The sequence below is a fragment of the Pezoporus flaviventris genome, unplaced genomic scaffold (assembly GCF_033815535.1).
Source record: "Pezoporus flaviventris isolate CSIRO_AGI_PZ_B2104156 unplaced genomic scaffold, CSIRO_AGI_Pfla_v1 ptg000008l, whole genome shotgun sequence".
NCBI classification, from domain to species: Eukaryota; Metazoa; Chordata; class Aves; order Psittaciformes; family Psittacidae; genus Pezoporus; species Pezoporus flaviventris.
The window spans coordinates 511944-529066 of record NW_026892556.1 but is presented as its reverse complement, the minus strand read 5'-3'; the positions used below and the strand labels follow the sequence as shown (position 1 = coordinate 529066).

Genomic DNA, 17123 nt, shown 5'->3' with positions numbered 1-17123 from the left:
TAAAGATTTCCCAGCCTCATTATACCAGCCAGGCTCAGCATTTACATTTAAATGAATGGGCTATTAACAAAGTCAATTCCCTGCAACACCGTATTGCTGTGTCCCTGCTCTGGTACAACCTCATTGCTGCTTTGGGTACAGTCAGTGTCCAAATTTAACCTTTTCCTTGGAGAAGCGGGATCAGCTCCTCCAGCTGCCTGCATGGCCCTTGGGCATCCTGCTTGTCCTGCCTTGGGGCACGGATAAGGCTGCTAGCATCATTCCCTGCAGGAGAGGGGAGATTTATTTCCCCTGTATATTTATTGCTGATGGAGCATATTTACCCTGCGTGCCCCAGCTGTATCCGGTATTCCTGCTCAGGAGCAGCAGAGAACAAGCCATTTTCAAAGTAATTCCCTCTTTTTAAGAGGCAAAAACATCGAGCAATAACCCAAGAATAAAAATAAGCAGGTTTATGGCGCCTCCAATAATTAACTTAGTTCTCAGCTGTTAATTTACGTGCCCCAAGTGCTCTGTTTTATATTCGCATGTGGTTAATCACCTATCAAGAGAGAACAAACGGTGATGAGCTCGTTTCTAGCTCCTCGAGGGCAAGGGAAGCAATTTGGTCTAATCAATGCATTAGTTTGCTCAAGGAAACTTTTCTCTCATTGCCTGAATTATTCATGCCACGGGCACCTACGGTGGCCCCTGCGCCTCAGAAATGTCACCCTGGTGGGATGTGAGATGATGCTGGTGGGTGACCGTAGATGAGCAAGCAGGAGGCAATGCCTCCTCTCTCCAAATGCAAACTGCAGCCAGCACTGCTGCCCTCACCAGCCTGGGATGGCAATAATCAGAGGCACCCTCATTATTCCACACTGCAGGAATTGGACTTTATTTGCCCCAGAGGAGAAGGAAAGCTGTGACCTTACAGGGGTTGGCAGGTTTGGTGGGACAATTGCTGTGACCTAAAAGGATCTGCCTTGATTTCCTTTTGTTTCTTTTGTCTTTCTCATCCCATGAAAGGCAGGTGATGCTGCTTGACTCCGAGTTCCTGGAGTCCTTGTAGCTGCAGGGACAAGCTTGGGATCAGGTTCTTAAACCCCTTGGAATAATTGCAGATGATTCCACACATTATTCTATAGTGAAAGTAAGTCATGACTGGCTGTAACCTGGTCCCTGGTGCTTGCACGTCTGGGGATAGTGAACAGATTGAGCTGCAGATCAGAAGCCCCTAGGCCCTTTGCTGGTCATGGTGGGACAGGCAAGGTGATGAGGACCTGAGCCTGCTCCCTGAGGCCCCAGCCACAGGAGACCCACAATATCCAATTCAGGGAAAAGCAGGTGGGAAAGAAAAGAGCAAAAGCTCCAGACAGCTGCTTCCTTGGCACTTTAATTAAACCCTGATCTTCTTAATCTGCCCAGGCACTGTCCTTGAAGCTGCACAGAGCCTGGCTGTAGCTGTGCTGGTCCTGCTGCATCTCCTGGCTGCACTGGGGAGCCGCTGAAGGTCAAAGCTGCTAAGGGAGAGCTTGGCCACTGCTGCAATTAGCACTGAACAGCAGCAGGGGCAGCAATAGCCGTGTCCCTGACAGCGCTGAAGAGCTTGCTCCATCCCATCCAGCCCTCCTGGGCATGTGCACACTTGGATGCAACAGTGAGGAGTCCCTGGGCTTCTTGCAGAGGACCCTGCATCCATCCTCCCGAGCAGCCCAGGACCCCCCATGGGCATAGTGGCACTTTCCCTGCCTCTGGCAGCCCTTGCTCTTTCCATGGGAAGTGCCCAATCCCTGCTCCAGGAGCACAGCTCAGTTCTCAACCCTTGGACCCTCACTGCGCCATTGTCCCTGCAGGAAACCCCTGCCCCCCGGTTCCCTTCTGCCAGGGTGCTCCTGCCGTGTTCATCCTGGAGGTGGGAAGGGGTTGAGTGAGGGGGGGTCACCCTCTTCACAGAGCCACAGCCTGGTTTGGGTTGAAGGGACCTTAAAGCTCCTCCAGCTCCAACCCCGGCCACGGCCACGGCCACCTCCATCAGAGCAGCTCGCTCCAAGCCCCCCCAACCCGCTCTGTTCGTGTGCGCCCTGGGAAGGGGGAATTCGCGGGCAGGCAGCTCCCTCTCGTGGGGGAAAGCTCAAACGAGCTGAAGCGGCTTCGTGCTGCGGCCCCAGATGTGCTGCACAGCTGGAGCCGCGACCGCCTCAGCCTAGGGCTGTCCCAGAAAGCGTTTGCTAACCTGAATTCCTCCCTGACTAGAATCAGGACGAATCTCCTCACTTGCCCACGAATGCAGACAAGTGCTCAACAAGGCTATTTCTTCACCTCTCCTAATAATGATTTGTTGTTGTTTGGGGCAGGGATTGGATGTTTTCCAGCTGTTTCATTTCCACAGATACTTGGGTTTCAATCCCTCTTGTCTCTAACGGCATTCAAGCTGCTGTTTATGGGATGAATATTTATAAGGTCTCTGATGAAGAGGCAGATTCGGAGCGCATTTGCCACTCGTTGGAAACAACCAGAGTCTGGCCTGTAATTAATATGCAACCACCTCAATTCCCTGATTGAATCCCAGCTTGCAAATACAACATTTGCAAGTGCCTTCCATTTTTGTGTTAGGACAGGCCCCTTAAAGTTGGCTGATTGCACGTTAAGTGCAAGGCAGAGGTCTGCAAAGGGCACAGAGAAGGTAATTTAAGTGGGTAACAAGTGCAGGGCCCTTCTGGGGAGTCTGGAGACATGGGGAAAACTAAGGATCCATATGGAAAAATGGCTGATACCCAGTGTAGGGGGAGGGAGCAGTACTGGGGCTTGGGCCTCCTCCCTGCCAGGATTAGCCCCCTACTGCCAAAGCAGCCTGAGCCCTGGTTTGGCCATGCTTTGCCATGTCCCTGGTGGAGGTGGTGATGCTCAGTGCCGCAGGAGGGATCCACCAGCCTTTCCCACCAGGACCTGTTCTGCTGCCAAACCCAACATGCTTTGCTAATAAACCTGAATTGATTTCTATTTATGTTACAAAGCGAGGCCCCGTTGCTCCCGCTGCACAGCTTTAATCCTTGCTGCTGTCGATGGCAGTAATGAGAGACACCTGCGGATCCTCCTGGAGCCACAGGCCTCCTTTTTAACTATTAAGAGATCAATACCAGCTGCAACGCTGTTAATAGCTTTCTGGCTACTTGATTGCGAGGGGAATCAGGTTCACTTGGCCTCATTTGAAGGTACTCGGTGCATTGCTGGCAAATTTGCTCCATCTCCAACATGGTGGGGGGATCAGGTGTGGCAAATCCCCTTTGCACTGCTGCAAGAGGGTGAGAAAAGGAAGAGGTTTTGCTAAAGAAACTTCTGAGAGGCTAAAATTGTCCCCAGGGATGGGAATGAGCAATTGAGACACCCAACGAGGGGCTTGAAACAACAGGAAAACCAGCTTCAGCCCTCAAATAATAACCCCCCACCAGCATAGCCTTGGTTTGATTGAAAGGACTCAACGCGTCATTTCAGTTCATTAACAATCCATCCCAGTTTTATTGTCCAGTTGTACAAAGTTGGTGGTTTTCTCTTCATAGTTACAAAATAATCCTATTTTACAAAGATTTACAGCTCTGCGAGTGCCCTGCGGGGACAAGGCTGGTTCGGGTGAGTCTCTTAAATAATCAAACCACAATGTTTTGTTTAACAAAGAAAAGAATGGGGGGGGGAAGGAGCAGGCAATGAGCCGGTGCAGCACCGAGCAGGACAGGACAGAACAGTGAGAGGGGTTGTAGAAAAGCCGATTTATTTCTCTGGGAAGGGGCACGGGGAACGGAGGACGGGCAGAGGGGGCAGGTAACGGAGCCCGTTGATGCGGACGGACGCGGGGTGCCCTCTCGTTACTCCTCCCTGTCCCCCCCCGGACCTGCTCCAGGTAAATTCCCGGGGCTGCGGCTCCCCTCCGGCGCGGCCCCGACCCCGACCCCAGCGCTCCCGCAGCCGGGCCGGGCAGGGGCCGTCCCTACGGGTCCGCAGTGTCCCGGTCGCCGCTGCCAGCCCCGGCGCGGGTTTGCTGCCCAGGTCCGTCACGGCGCCGGTGCCTCCTCAGTACGCGGGGCCCTTGACGGCGCCCGGCTCCGCCATGCGCGCACCCGCGTAGGCCGAGGCCCCGAGGCAGGCGGCCGGCTCGCAGAACCCGGGCAGCCCGGTGGGGCCGGGGAGGCCCGGCCGGCCCGCGAGGCCCGGGGAGCCCGGCGCGCCCCGCTCGCCCGGCCTCCCATCCACAGCGTGGCCCGGGCTGCCGGGGGGACCTGCAACGGGAGCGGCCGTCGGCGCGCTGCGAGCCCGGGGCAGAGCCGGGCACGGGGCGTGGGAAGCGAGAGCAAGGGGTGCGCGGGCGTCAGGCGGGGAGCGGGGGCTGCTCCAGGCGGGGGACGTGGGGGATGGACCCGTTTGCAGGGATGGGGCAGGGAATCCCGAGCCCGCGGCTGCCAGCGCCCTGCTGAAGGGGCACAAGGGATGCTGCTGCCCGCCCTGTCCGAGCGGGGCGCAGGGGCTTACCTGGGATGCCCGGGGGGCCCGGCATGCCTGGGTGGCCGCGGCCAGCTTCTCCCCGCTCCCCCTTCTCGCCTCGCTTCCCTGCGGGAAAGAAAGAGGAAGGGAAGGACTGGAGCTGCGGCAGGAAACACGGACCTGGCAGGGGAAGGGGCTGCCCCTGCGCGGGGACTGAACTGGCGCACGAGGGCGGCAGGAGCCCCGCGGGGGATTTCTGCCCGGCACGGTGTGGGTATGGCCACCCGCCACCTACCTTTAGGTCCTATGTTGCCGATCTGCCCAGCAGCACCCAGGATGCCGGGGACACCTCGAGGTCCCATGGGTCCGTGTGGACCCTGCTCACCGGGTGGCCCCGGAGGACCAGGAGGCCCGGGGGGTCCCATGGCACCCACTCCTCCCAGGGCGGCTCTCTTGGCGCTGACAGCCACCTCTGCCAGCTGCTCTGTAGGGCAGAGAGAGGCCGATGTGGGGCGGGATGGGGCGGCAGCACCCAGCTGGCAGTGCCCCTCTCACCCCCTCACCTTGCAGCATCTTCAGGACCACGTCGATGATGTGCTGGTCCCCAGCATCCCGGCCCTGCCAGCAGCGAGAAGAGGCACATGCCATAGAGGAAGTTTGCTCCTGTCACCATCTGTACCCACAAAGCTGGTGCCATCCCGGTCCACAACACCTCCCTGCACCCAATGGTGTTCCCACCCTTCTTTACTTTCCATTTGGTCCCAGTGCATGTGCTCCAGCCTCAGCTCATGGTGCAGCTTGCTCATGGTGTCAACTTTCTGCAGCCCCATTTTGCAAGTCTAAAATGAGGCTTATACAGAAAAATTCCATCCCCCAGCACCTCAGCACCCTCCCAGGGAAGAGCTTCTGCCTAAGAGCTCATCTCAGTCTCCCCTCCGGCAGGTTAAAGCCATTCCCCTTGTCCAAAGCCCCTCTCCAGGTTCTTTTTAATCCCCTTTAGGTGCTGGGCTCAGCCCTCAGCCCTCCTGGACTGCTCATGGAGCAGCTCTGCTCCTGACCAGAACAGCAGTTTCCCAGAGCAACAAGTTAGTAAGGAAGGGTCGGGGCAGTTTCCCTGCAGGTCGGTGGCAGCACGGCACGGTGGGGTAGGTAAGGAGGGGCTGGCTGTATGTACTGTGGTACCAGAGTATTGGGGTACTGGGGTACTGTGTGTACTGCAGTACTGGGGTATTGTGTGCACTGTTTGCTGCAGTCCTGGGGTACTGTGTGTACTGTGGTAGTGGGGTACTGGGGTACTGTGTCTACAGTGGTATTGGGGTACTGTGTGTACTGCAGTACTGGGGTACCTGGATACTGAGGTACTGTGTGTACTGGGGTACTGTGTGCACTGTTTGCTGCAGTCCTGGGGTACTGCGTGTACTGTGGTAGTGGGGTACTGCGGTACTGTGTGTACTGGGGTACTGTGTGTACTGCAGTACTGGGGTACCTGGATACTGAGGTACTGTGTGTACTGGGGTACTGTGTGCACTGTTTGCTGCAGTCCTGGGGTACTGCGTGTACTGTGGTAGTGGGGTACTGCGGTACTGTGTGTACTGGGGTACTGTGTGTACTGCAGTACTGGGGTACCTGGATACTGAGGTACTGTGTGTACTGGGGTACTGTGTGCACTGTTTGCTGCAGTCCTGGGGTACTGCGTGTACTGTGGTAGTGGGGTACTGCGGTACTGTGTGTACTGGGGTACTGTGTGTACTGCAGTACTGGGGTACCTGGATACTGAGGTACTGTGTGTACTGGGGTACTGTGTGCACTGTTTGCTGCAGTCCTGGGGTACTGCGTGTACTGTGGTAGTAGGGTACTGCGGTACTGTGTGTACTGCGGTACTGTGTGTACTGCGGTACTGTGTGTACTGCAGTACTGGGGTACCTGGATACTGAGGTACTGTGTGTACTGGGGTACTCACCGCCACTCCGCGCTGGCCGGGCATCCCGGGCACCCCGCGCTCCCCGATGAGTCCTCGTGGCCCGGGGGGGCCCGGGTAGCCCTGGGCACCGGGGGCACCAGCGTCCCCTGTGGGGCCGGGGAAGCCCAGCTCTCCCTGGATGCCTTGCTGCAGGGGGGATGGAGAGAGGCATCAGGAGCTGAGCCCGGCCCTGTGCCAAGACCCTGAACGCTCCCAGCATCAACCAGCGCAGCCGGGATCTGGCCCCAGGCAGGGTCTGAACTTGAATCCAGGGCTGAACGCGGTTACTGAAGCCCGTCTCCAGAGCAAATACTTCCTCAGGCCACCAGTGTGCAGCATGCACCAGCTCCGTGGATCACTGCTGCCTTCATCAGGAGGATCTTCTCCACTGAGGGTCCCGCAGAGCCACCCAGCAGGAAGGTACAGGTTGGTCCCAAGTCCCCATCTCTCACCTGTCCCTTTGGTCCTGGCTCTCCTGATTCTCCCTAGGGACAGAACACAAGGAATGAGATGGGGAGACAGCATGAATTTAGAGACACAGCCTGGGGGAGATATGGGCACCCCATGGAGCACACTGGGGTGCGATGCTGGTGTGTCAGGGGCCATGTTGGGCAGGAGACCCACATCCAGGAACCACCTGTAGGAACCCACCTTCTCTCCCTTCAGTCCTGCAAGTCCATGAACACCAGGATCTCCCTGCAGGAAAGGCAATGGGGAAATGTGAACCTTCACCATCAGCACCCACCTCCTCCGCAGCTGCTTTCATCCCTCCTTCCACCAAGAACTTGATCAGGACACTGGGCTATTGTTGGAGAAAGCTCCTGGTGCTGGTGGGTGCCAGCCCTGCCCAACAGGGTGTCAGTGACACCCCCCACACACCCCGGGCAGGAGGGTGCTGTACTCACAGTGCTGCCTTTGGGGCCGATTTTCCCTGGGGAGCCCTGGACAAAGGAGAAGGGGGGGGGTCAATGCAGTGTCCCTGAGCTGGAGCCCAGGGCAGCCCGGCCCCTGCAGTCAGCACTCACTTTGTCTCCTTTGACTCCTGGCAAGCCCTGGGGCCCTGGGATCCCCGGTGGACCCTGCTCGCCCTTTGGCCCCTGGAAGTGAGGGTAACACAGGAAAAAGAGAAAAATGAGTGAAAAGAGGTGGGGGGCAGACCCCCTCTCCCATCAGAGCATCCTTCCCAAGGGAATGAGATGCCTGGGCAGCTCCCCATCCCCTCCAGCAGCTCTGGCTGCCCCACAGTTCCCAACCTGCCCTGAAGCTTCCCATTGAAAGAGACAGTGCACTTGCCACTGTTTCACCTTCCGTTCAATGGGAATTTAAGCCCTTGACTCACCGCTTTCCCCTGCTCCCCAGCGGGACCCACGGGGCCACGTTCTCCACGATCACCCTGCGGAGAACCAGGAAGGGAGCAGAGTCAGGGGCAGCTCCTGGCACTGTCCCCATCCCCACAGTGCCCCAGGGACTCACCTTCACCCCGGGGACACCTGGAGGTCCCTGCTCACCGCGAGGTCCAAGCTCACCCTAGGAGGGAGAAAGAAAAGTCCCAGAGGAGCTGCTGCTCTTGCACATCATCACCTGCCCCTCGTCCTGCCCCAGGGATGTGCTCCTGGCTCCCACTGCACTGCATGGCCAAGGAGGTGCTGGACCAGGGTACTGGGGATATGGCCCCAGGGGGTTCCCCATGAGGGTACTGCTGTGGGGCAGGGGGAAGAGGAGGGCTGGGGGATAAAGTGCCCAACTCTGCTTTGTTTGACAGCAAATGGGGAAAATAGAACAGGAGAGAGGAGGAGAGAGACCCCGGGCTGTGCCAGGGGGAACACGGTGACATCTCTGTACTTACCATCTGCCCCGGGGCACCGGTGACACCGGGCTGGCCCCGAGCACCCACTTCACCCTGTGAAGGCAGACAGAGGTGGTCAGAGTGCACCATGTAGGGCAAGTGGGGCTGCAGCATGGGTGCTCCAAGGGGTTTACTCCAGCTCTGCTACCCCAGACCCACCTTGTCTCCTGGGCCCCCTTTGCTTCCCGGCTGGCCTGGCAAGCCCTGTGGAGACAAAGCCAGGATCAAACCCCTTGCAGAGCAATGGGGGCAGCATCCCTGTGGGTGCCAGCACTGCCTGGGCATGGGGGTGGCACCCCACGGTAATGGAGATCTGCCTTGGGTCCCGCCGTCCCCTACTCACAGCTTGTCCCCGGTGTCCCGGTATTCCCGGTTGTCCGGCCTGTCCCGCGCTGCCCTGTGGGGGACACAGGATGTTACTGCATGGCAGAGAAAGGCGCAGCAATGAGGTGTCCGTGGGTGGGACAGGGGCTCCTGGCCGAGGTGGGGCACTGCCCTTGACCCTGTGGGGATGAGGTTCGCTGGCCAGGAGATGCCGCATCAAGGGCTGGGATGCCGCTCGCCATTCCTGTTACTTCTAGCAAGCACTGGTACAAGGGGCAGCAACCTGCTCCAGTGGAAGGTGTCCCTGCCCGTGGCAAGGGGCTGGAACTGGATGGGCTTTAAGGTCCTTTCCAGCACAAGCCATTCTATGACTGTGTCCATTCCCCATGGCCAGCGCAGGCCCTGCTGTCTCACCTTCACTCCTGGGATACCCGGGGTCCCGTCTTTGCCATCGATGCCTGGGAGACCCTGCAAAAGGGGGAGGAGTTGCTGGGTCTGACACCTCCGAGGGGGACTCAAAGGCTTGTGGTGGGGGCAAAAAAAGGATGGGAAGGGAAAGGAGAGCTCCAGGCTTGTACTGAGCCAGGGTGCAAGGACACGGGATAGCCCTGAACAGGACGGAGCTCCCTTTGCTAGGGGTTCAGCCCTAGATGTGGGCACGGGTGCCACCGGCTGTACTTACATTCTCCCCCTTGGGGCCAATGTCTCCCTGGGGGCCCCTGATACCTCGGCCACCCTAGAGCAGGAGGGAGCAAAGTGTCACTTCAGCCGCCCTCTTGGGGCAGGCGCTGGAGCTGGGAGAGGGAGGAGCTGCTCATCGAGGGCCCCTCTCCATGCCAGGGAGAAGGGGCATTGGCATCGCACGGGCTGTGATGGGATACCTACCAGCTCTCCCTTCTCACCAGGGTCCCCGGGTGGTCCCTTGGGGCCTTCCCTACCCTGCAAGGGAGAAAGACGAGGGCTGAGCAGCAAAGTGTGGGGATCCTTGCCTGCCCCACGGCCCCTGGTGACAAGGGAGGGCACTCACCGGCCGCCCGGCCGCGCCGATGGTCCCAACCATCCCCTTGTATCCAGCAGGACCCTTCAAAGAGAGCACAAGGGGATCGATTCCTCTCATCCCAGGCTCGGAGCCCAGTCGGGTCTGATCCCACTGGGCAGACACAGCATCCAGCTCCCCGAGGTGGCCAAGCAGCATTGGTGATGTTCCTGGGAAGCACGGCCAGGGGAGCTGGGTGCCCTGACCCCGGAGCCAGCACTTACCGCCTCACCCTTGGGTCCTGCCATGCCCGGGTAACCCCTCAAGCCCTGCGGTCCCTGTGGGAAGGAAACAGCAGCCAGTTTAGCTGGGAACGGCCCCAGGAGCAGCCTGGGGGAAGGTGCAATTAGAGCAGAAGCAGTCCTGGAAACCAGCGGGTTTGGAGGTGTTTGAGGTCTTTCAGCCCCCTCATTCCATAGCCCCCCAGCAGGCACCTTTCCAGTTGTCACTTCGATGATGGCAGTGGGACCAAACCGGTGCCAATTCCCCTGCCAAAGCTCTTGGCTTCAAAGCAGTTTTGCCCTTTCCCAGAGCAGAGGGTGCAGGCCATTAATTGCTTTTCCTCTTCAAAGTGCTCAGTGTGAGCAAACAGCTTTAATCCCCGCATCCCTGCAGTGAGCTGGATGGGGTACCCCCAATCAGGAGGGGTAAGGGCTCAGTGTACAGGAGAGATTTATCCCTGGATGTCGAGTTATCCATGTGAATGTGTGCTGACTGTGGGGGCCTCCATTGGGATGTGGCTTTGCCACCCTCTTGGTAGCAGCTCCATGGCTGGGAGGAGGGAGATGGATGGGATGAAGCAGGGGATCCTCAGGACCCCCCCCATGTCTGGGGCCAAGCACAAACCAAGTAGAGCTGCAAAGAGAAGGATGTTACCGGGGGCCCTGGGACTCCTTGTTCTCCAGAGATACCAACATCACCCTTGGGGCCCTGGCAAGGAATGGAGAAAGGTCAGTGTTGGGGTGCAGCAGGGATACAAACCACCCTGGGCACTCACAGCCCCCTTGACTGGGACCCATTAGGGTGTCCCCATCCAGGAAGACACCATGGGAAGATCACCCTGTCTGCCCTCCATGTCCCAGCCCCGATCTCCCTCCTCCCTCTCCCACCACTTTCCTTCTTTCCCCCTTTCTCTCCCCAGAGCTCCTGCCCTCTGGTCCAGCCCAGCATTCCCAGAGGCAGGCATTCCTGGTTCCTGCTGGGAAGCTGCCAGAGAGGTCTCTCACCTGCCCGCCCTGCCTGCCAGGCTCCCCAAGGGCACCGGGGCGGCCTCTGTGACCCTAAGGATGAAGAGGAAGATCATGAGCATCCCTGGGCAGAGCAGCAGGGTTGAGGCAGCGCCTTGATGGCCCCATCACCCGGAGCCACGGTGCCCAGGATACCCCACCCTGGGGTGCCCGCTGGTGACATGGTGGGGCTCAGCATCCCACAGCCAAGGGCATGCAGTGGGGCTGCTCACTGGATTTAATGCTCTGGTTTTCCAGCACAGGGAGCTGCATGGCTGGGGCTTTGGCAGGGGCCAAATGAAGGGGCTGGGTGGAACTGGGGAGCTGCAGGGGACCTCTCCCATAGCACCTTTGCTGCAGGGCTCTGTGTGCCTGTCCTTGTGTTCCCAGGGCAGCTCCCGAGCTTCCCATGCCCCAGAGCAGGGCAGGCTCTGCTCAGCACACAGGAGGTCCTTGCTCACTCCCTGGCACCTCCAGGGCTCCCTTACCTTCAGTCCCTGCAGTCCCTGGGGGCCTTTAGGTCCTGGTGGGCAGCTGGTTGGGCACTGGTGGGAAGAAGCAGCACAGTTGGGTTGGGAAAGGCCCCAGAGCTCGCAGAGGGGAGCTGGAAGGACGGGCTCCTGCGCCGCAGCCAGGCTGTGCGCTGGCACAGGGGACCCTCCGCTCGCAGCATGGCCTTGGCTGGGGACCCTGCTCCTCCTGCCCCATCAGCCCCGTTACCCCGTGCCACTGGTGGCTGCATTTCGGGCCAGGGCTTTCCCAGCAGCCACTACCCTGCGCAGGGACAAGGTAATGGCAGCTCTCACCAAGAAGTCAGCGCTGCCTTCCACTCCTTGGATGTGTCCCGGGGGGCCCTGGAGGGAAGGAGACGGTCAGCACCGCCGGTGTAACAGCAGCGCTGTGCTGCAGCGAATGCTCTGCCTGGACGGAGGGGGCACGGGGAGGTGTGTGCGGAGCCCAGTCCCAGCCCCGGGCCCAGGTGGAAGCTTCTCCCCCTGCAGCCAATGCTGGTGACTGGGGAGGTACTCACGGGTTTCCCTGGAGGGCCTGGGGGGCCCCTCGGGCCGTCGGGTCCGGGGTCACCCTGGGAAAGAACAAGCCCAAGTGAGGAGATGGAGGGGTGGGAGGCGGCAGGTACCGATGGAGAGGGTGATGGAGCACCAGAGACCCACAGTGGGAACTGGGGCATCCCCTGGCTGTGAGCTGGGAGCAAATGGGTGGCACCAATGGACTTGGCTGCTCCATCACCCTCTATTCCCACTGTAGGATCCCCCTCCCCCACATTACAGGGTCACCCCTGTGTATGCCAGGAGCCCAGCAGTGCAGGGAAGTGGATGCTGATGCCAAGATGGGAGTTTTAAGGTTTTCCTGTGCCCCCTCCTGCCCCCTACCTTGGGTCCCAGTGCTCCGATCTCTCCTGGCAGCCCAACCTGGCCTGGAAGCCCCTTAAAGAGAAGACAGGAGTTCATTGAGTTACAGAGATTGAGAACCAAGCCTCCTGCTGTGGGGTGCTGAGACCTGAGCTCTTCCAGTGCAACTCCAAGCAGAATCCTGTGTGCCCCAGCCCCACACAAGCAGCACTTACCGGTGGTCCTGGCAGTGAAGGACCCTGAAACAAAAAGAAAGAGTTGGTCCAAACCTCCACCCCCCCCAAACCCAGCAGCATCCCTGCCCTGAGCAGGGCAATGCCCACCCTGCCAGCAAGGATGCAGCAGGAGGGCTGGATGCCTGCTCCGCTCCCACCCCACTCATGGTTGCCGGAGCCAGGAGTGGAAGCATCACTGGTGCCCACAGGAGAGATGGATACTCACGGGGAGCCCCGGTGGCCCTGGAAGTCCGGGCTGGCCCTACAGGGACAAAAGGGGAGAGTCAGGAGCTGAAACAGGAGGGGGTAGCCCTGCCGAGCCCCACTGCTCCGCTGCTCCTCTCAGTGCTCCCGAGCTCCACTGCTATCTCAGCGTCCAAAATCCACCCCTCCCCGGACCCAGCCTCAGTGCCCCTTCATTGCCAAATGCTCCATCACCCAGTTCCTGCATCTGTGCATCCCCTCCACAGTGTGGGGCTGGTCCCAGCCCGGCCAAGCCCCACTGGATCCATGGGGAAAGGTGGGAGCCTGGGGCACAGCCCTGCAGCAGCTCCTCACTCACTTTAACTCCTGGCCCGCCGATGGGTCCTGGCTCCCCTTTGGCTCCCGTCAGGCCCTGCAGGAGGAGAGACAGCGGGAGGTCACTGCAGGCCTCTGCCCCCCAGCCCCTGCTCGTGCTGGGGTTTGGATGCTGGCTTGAGCATCACCCAGGGGCTGATCCCCAGAGAGCCCCTGGCTCGGCTCAGTGTTCAAAGGAGCCAAGCTCTCCCAGGCAGCTCAGCCTGATGAATAATGCATGCTTATAATAACAGTTATTATTCTATTCATTTATTATTGAAGAACAACCAAAACCCCAAGGACTCTGAAACCAAGGGGGTGGCTCTGGGGCACGGGATTGCTCCAGGTTTGTTCTGGAGGAAAGGAGAGCTGAACCAGGGCTCAGGGCAGTGGCTGCAGTGCAGGACAAGGAAAAGCCTTTCCATGTTGGGGTGTTGGTGCCGTGCCTTTCCTGGCACGGCTCCTGCCCATGTGGGATGGAGGGGGATGTGCTTTTGGAGCTGGGCAGTGCAGGAGGGAGGCAGCAGCCCTGCCCCAGCTCTACCTGCATTTCCTGCTGTGACTCAAAAGGTGCTTCCAGCTCCTGCACAAAGGGATTGGGGCTTTTTCTTATATGTGACATAAAAGGATGCTCATGCAGGGAGGAAGAGGAGTTTGCTGAGACCCTGCTGCAACCCAGGGGGGACACGGGGGCTGTACTCACATCGATGCCTGGCTTCCCTGCGGGCCCATCTGGACCAGGGGCTCCAGGCTCCCCCTTGACACCCTTTAAAAGAGAAGAGGCAAGGGGCAGATTGAAAGATGCTCCTCCAGGCAGGGAGAGACCGTCAATGACTTGGGGGGGGGGGGGGGGATACTTACCAGGGACCCCGGGGCTCCGGCAGAGCCTTTGTCACCCTGGGGAAAGGGATGAAGGTTGTAAAGGGTCCGTTACCCCACAGAGCCTGACCAGGCAGCGCAGGGGGCTGGGACCCGCATCCCCAATCCCCTTTCCCACACTGGAACCCTCAGCCCAGGAGCCACATCCGGATGGGGCTGGTGTGTAGAGGCGAGGGCTGCGCTGGGTGCAGGGAGGGCTGCGGCTGCTCCGGGTGGAAATAGCACTAAAATAACAGCCTGGGGCAAGAAAGGGCCCTTTCTGCTGCTCACAGATCCCTCTGTTGAGCCTCTGGGCAGGATCTGGAGCCACGGCCCCCTGCCACGGCCCTTGGCCATAGGTCCGCTCTGTGGACACCCAACCTGGGAGTCCTGATCCCCATCAGCCCCCCAGCTCCAGCTCCTCAATGGGCTGAGCCCTTCACCCAGGCTCCCCAAGCATCCTCTGCTGCTCACACAGGGGTGCCCTGAGCATCCTGCACCCAAACCTCCCTGCGCTCTGCTCCCAAAAGCCATTCCAGGCCCCGTTTCCAGAGGTGGTCAGGAAGCCACAGGCTGCTGTCCCAGGGAGGTGGATGGAGCCACGGTGCAGGAGCTGGGCTCCCCCATGCCAGTATTGCCACCCAGGCCACCAGCAACACCAGGGATGCTCCATGTGCCCCAGCCCAGGAGCAGCTCAGCGCAGGAACCGCACGGCACCGGCATTCCCTGCCCTCCACAGCGCCTCTGCCTGACACAATGTCCCTCTTTGTGCTGCAGGTCCCCTCCTTCCCTCCCTCCAGCCTGCACAGGTTCCCGGCCGTACTCACATCAACGCCATCTGCTCCCGGCACTCCTGGGGGACCGGGGGGGCCTCGCGGGCCGGGCTCTCCCGGAGGCCCTCGCTAAGGGGAAAAAGGGATGGGACCCCCGTCAGGAAGGATCAGACCGACCCCAGGAGACGCTGGGGTCGGAGGGAGCCCAGCGCGCAGAGCTCGATGGGGACCCATCTCCGGCGAGCTGGGATGGAACGAGCACCCCAAGGCATCCGAGGTGTGCCCCAGCTGCCTGGCTGTGCCCTCAGCAAGGAAACGGATGGAGAACTCCAGGGAATCTGCCCCACAGAGGCACAAGCAGCTCCCCATCCCCTGCCCGGTTTCTATCCCTTCACAGCTCCCTCCTGCCCCAGCAGTGCGGGGTCTCGATGGGGTGATGGCCCCTCTCAGCCCGGGGCTCAGGCCCAGCACTGGGATTTCTAAGATCACCGGTAGGATTTGGGTGCCCTGCTATGGAACCTATGGAACGGGGACCCCGAGCCCCTCCGTGGGCTCCCTCCTGCCTGCTCGGGGCTGGCTCGCTGCCCGCAGCACCGCGCACAAAAGCACCATTCAGCCTGCACAGCCTGGCCCCAGCCCTGAGGTTTGCACAGGACTCCACAGGAGCGGCTTTGCAAAGGAATCTCTGTTATCCTGACGGGGTGTTTGGGGGGGAAGAGACTCCAGTCCCGGAGACCGAATCCTGGTGTTCCTGGAAATGAAACCAGACAGGATGGCTGCGATCCGCCACCTCCTTCCAGGCTCATTTATCTCAGGATGAGGGGTGATGCTGGTTTGTTCATGGAGCCAGGAGAGCCCTGGCTTCACCTTGGGAGCGAGCACCCGGCCCTGGGAGCACCCGTGAATGGCACCTTTGTCCTGCCAGAGGCATTTCCAACTGGATCCTTGTTCCAGGAGCTCCCTTGCTCCTATCAAAGCCCGCTCCCCTGCCCGGACCCTGCCACCACAAGCCCATGGGCATCCCGGGGGGCTGTTAGAGGAAGGGAGCTGCTCCAGCTCTCTGCAGCGATGCTGTCAGTACCCTGTCTGTACCACATCTGTACCACATCTGTGCCGTGTCTGTGCCAGCAGGCAGCTCAGGAGCCACATGGGAATATTATCCCGAAATCTTCCCTAAACACCTGATTTTTGGAGTTGCAAGGCAGGGAGAGTTTTCTCTTGTCGGTGCGATCCCAGGGGAAACCCTGCCTGCCCGCTGGCCCCGAGGGGCAGAGCGACACCTTCTCTTCGTTCCTTTCCAATCCTTTTGCTGCTGCCCCTGGGTGAGTTGGGAGAATCTGCTGGGATCCCCAGTGCTTCCACTGCTGGTGTCCCTCTCACTGCCCCCCGGCAAGACCCATAGAACCCCAGCACAGCCCTGAGAGGGTCAGATCCCCTCTCAGCCCCCCTCAACCCGGCAAAGCAGAAGTGAATAAGCATTTATCCAGGTGATGGGAGGCACAAGATCGGCGGCTGCTGGGGAGGGGAGGAGCAGAGTCCCCATTGCTGCCCAAGGGGAGAAGAAAACTCAACCGGTCAACTAACAACCCCAAGTGCATCCCAGCCCTGGCCCTGGCCCGCAGGGCTGGAGGCAGCTTTCGTCATGGAGAGATCCCAGTTGGGTCAGAGCTGGGGGTCCCGGCTGGGTGCTGCTGCACCCCCCATAGTGGGTCATTCCTGGGAAAATCAAGGGAAAGGCGCTGGGAAAAGAAGCAAAAGTCCCAGCACTGCGAGCGAGCGTCTATGGCGGGGAGATGGAGACTGTCCCCTTCCATCCCCTCCCTATCCCTTCTCCATCCCCTCCCTATCCCTTCCCCGTGCCCTCCCCGTCCCCTATCCCGGCCCGGCGCGGAGCGGGACCGAGCAAAGAACTCACGATCTGGGCCAAGCAGAGGCAGGCGGCTTGGAGCAGGAGCCAGAGCTGGAGCACGGGGGGGCCGCCGGCCATGGCGGGGCCGCGTCCGGCTGCGCTCAGGTACGGCACCAGCCCCGACTGCACAGCGGACCCCGGCAGGAGGAGGAGGAGGAGGAGGAGCAGGAGCAGGAGCAGGAGCAGGAGGGGCTCATGAATATGGAGCAGTGGGATGAGGGCAGGCGGCAGCCCCGGCCCCCGCCCCTGCTCAGGTGAGCCTGTGGCTGTGCTGTGCTGGACCCCGCTGGAGGGTTTGACACGATAGAACCGTTGAGTCCTGGAATCATGGAATGGTTTGGGTTGGAAAGGACCTTGAGGTCATCCGGTTCCGACCCCCTGCCGTGGGCAGCAACACCTCACAGTGGTAGATGTGAGGATTTGGAGGTGGAGGGTCAGGCAGGATGGTGGTGGAGGTATTTGACACGGGTGGCACAAAGGGGCTTTTAATGCAGACCAAGGGGCTGGGAGATGAGGGTGACAAGCTGGGGAGCTGCTGGTGGAGCTGCATGGTGAGACTCCAGCCGGGACGGCCGCGTGGGCATCCCCAGGGT

General features: G+C 60.1%; 1 protein-coding gene across 1 annotated transcript; it reads right to left on the bottom strand.

The window, feature by feature from the left end:
- Positions 1-3992: 3992 nt before the first annotated feature.
- On the bottom strand, positions 3993-16696 carry COL9A2 (collagen type IX alpha 2 chain). The gene is made up of 32 exons (XM_061449767.1): positions 16537-16696; positions 14676-14750; positions 13852-13887; positions 13694-13756; positions 12995-13048; positions 12659-12694; positions 12433-12456; positions 12239-12292; positions 11878-11931; positions 11654-11701; positions 11336-11392; positions 10848-10901; positions 10498-10551; positions 9846-9899; positions 9613-9666; positions 9471-9524; positions 9268-9321; positions 9000-9053; positions 8605-8658; positions 8421-8465; positions 8262-8315; positions 7889-7942; positions 7755-7808; positions 7441-7512; positions 7321-7356; positions 7067-7111; positions 6868-6900; positions 6416-6562; positions 5019-5073; positions 4751-4939; positions 4504-4581; positions 3993-4253 (listed from the first exon to the last, which is right to left on the bottom strand). Exons 1-32 carry the CDS (start codon positions 16606-16608, stop codon positions 4048-4050), a joined length of 2073 nt encoding a protein of 690 aa, XP_061305751.1. The 5' UTR covers positions 16609-16696; the 3' UTR covers positions 3993-4047.
- Between the last annotated feature and the right edge of the window lie 427 nt (positions 16697-17123).

Coding starts and splice junctions, on each gene's coding strand:
- COL9A2 (XM_061449767.1), bottom strand. CDS start 16,608: ATGGCCGGCGGCCCCCCCGTGCTCCAGCTCTGGCTCCTGCTCCAAGCC. Junction 6,901..7,066: donor CAGGACTGAAGGGAGAGAAG/GTGGGTTCCTAC, acceptor TTCTGTCCCTAG/GGAGAATCAGGAGAGCCAGG. Junction 5,074..6,415: donor CCGGCCAGCGCGGAGTGGCG/GTGAGTACCCCA, acceptor CGCTGCTGGCAG/GGCCGGGATGCTGGGGACCA.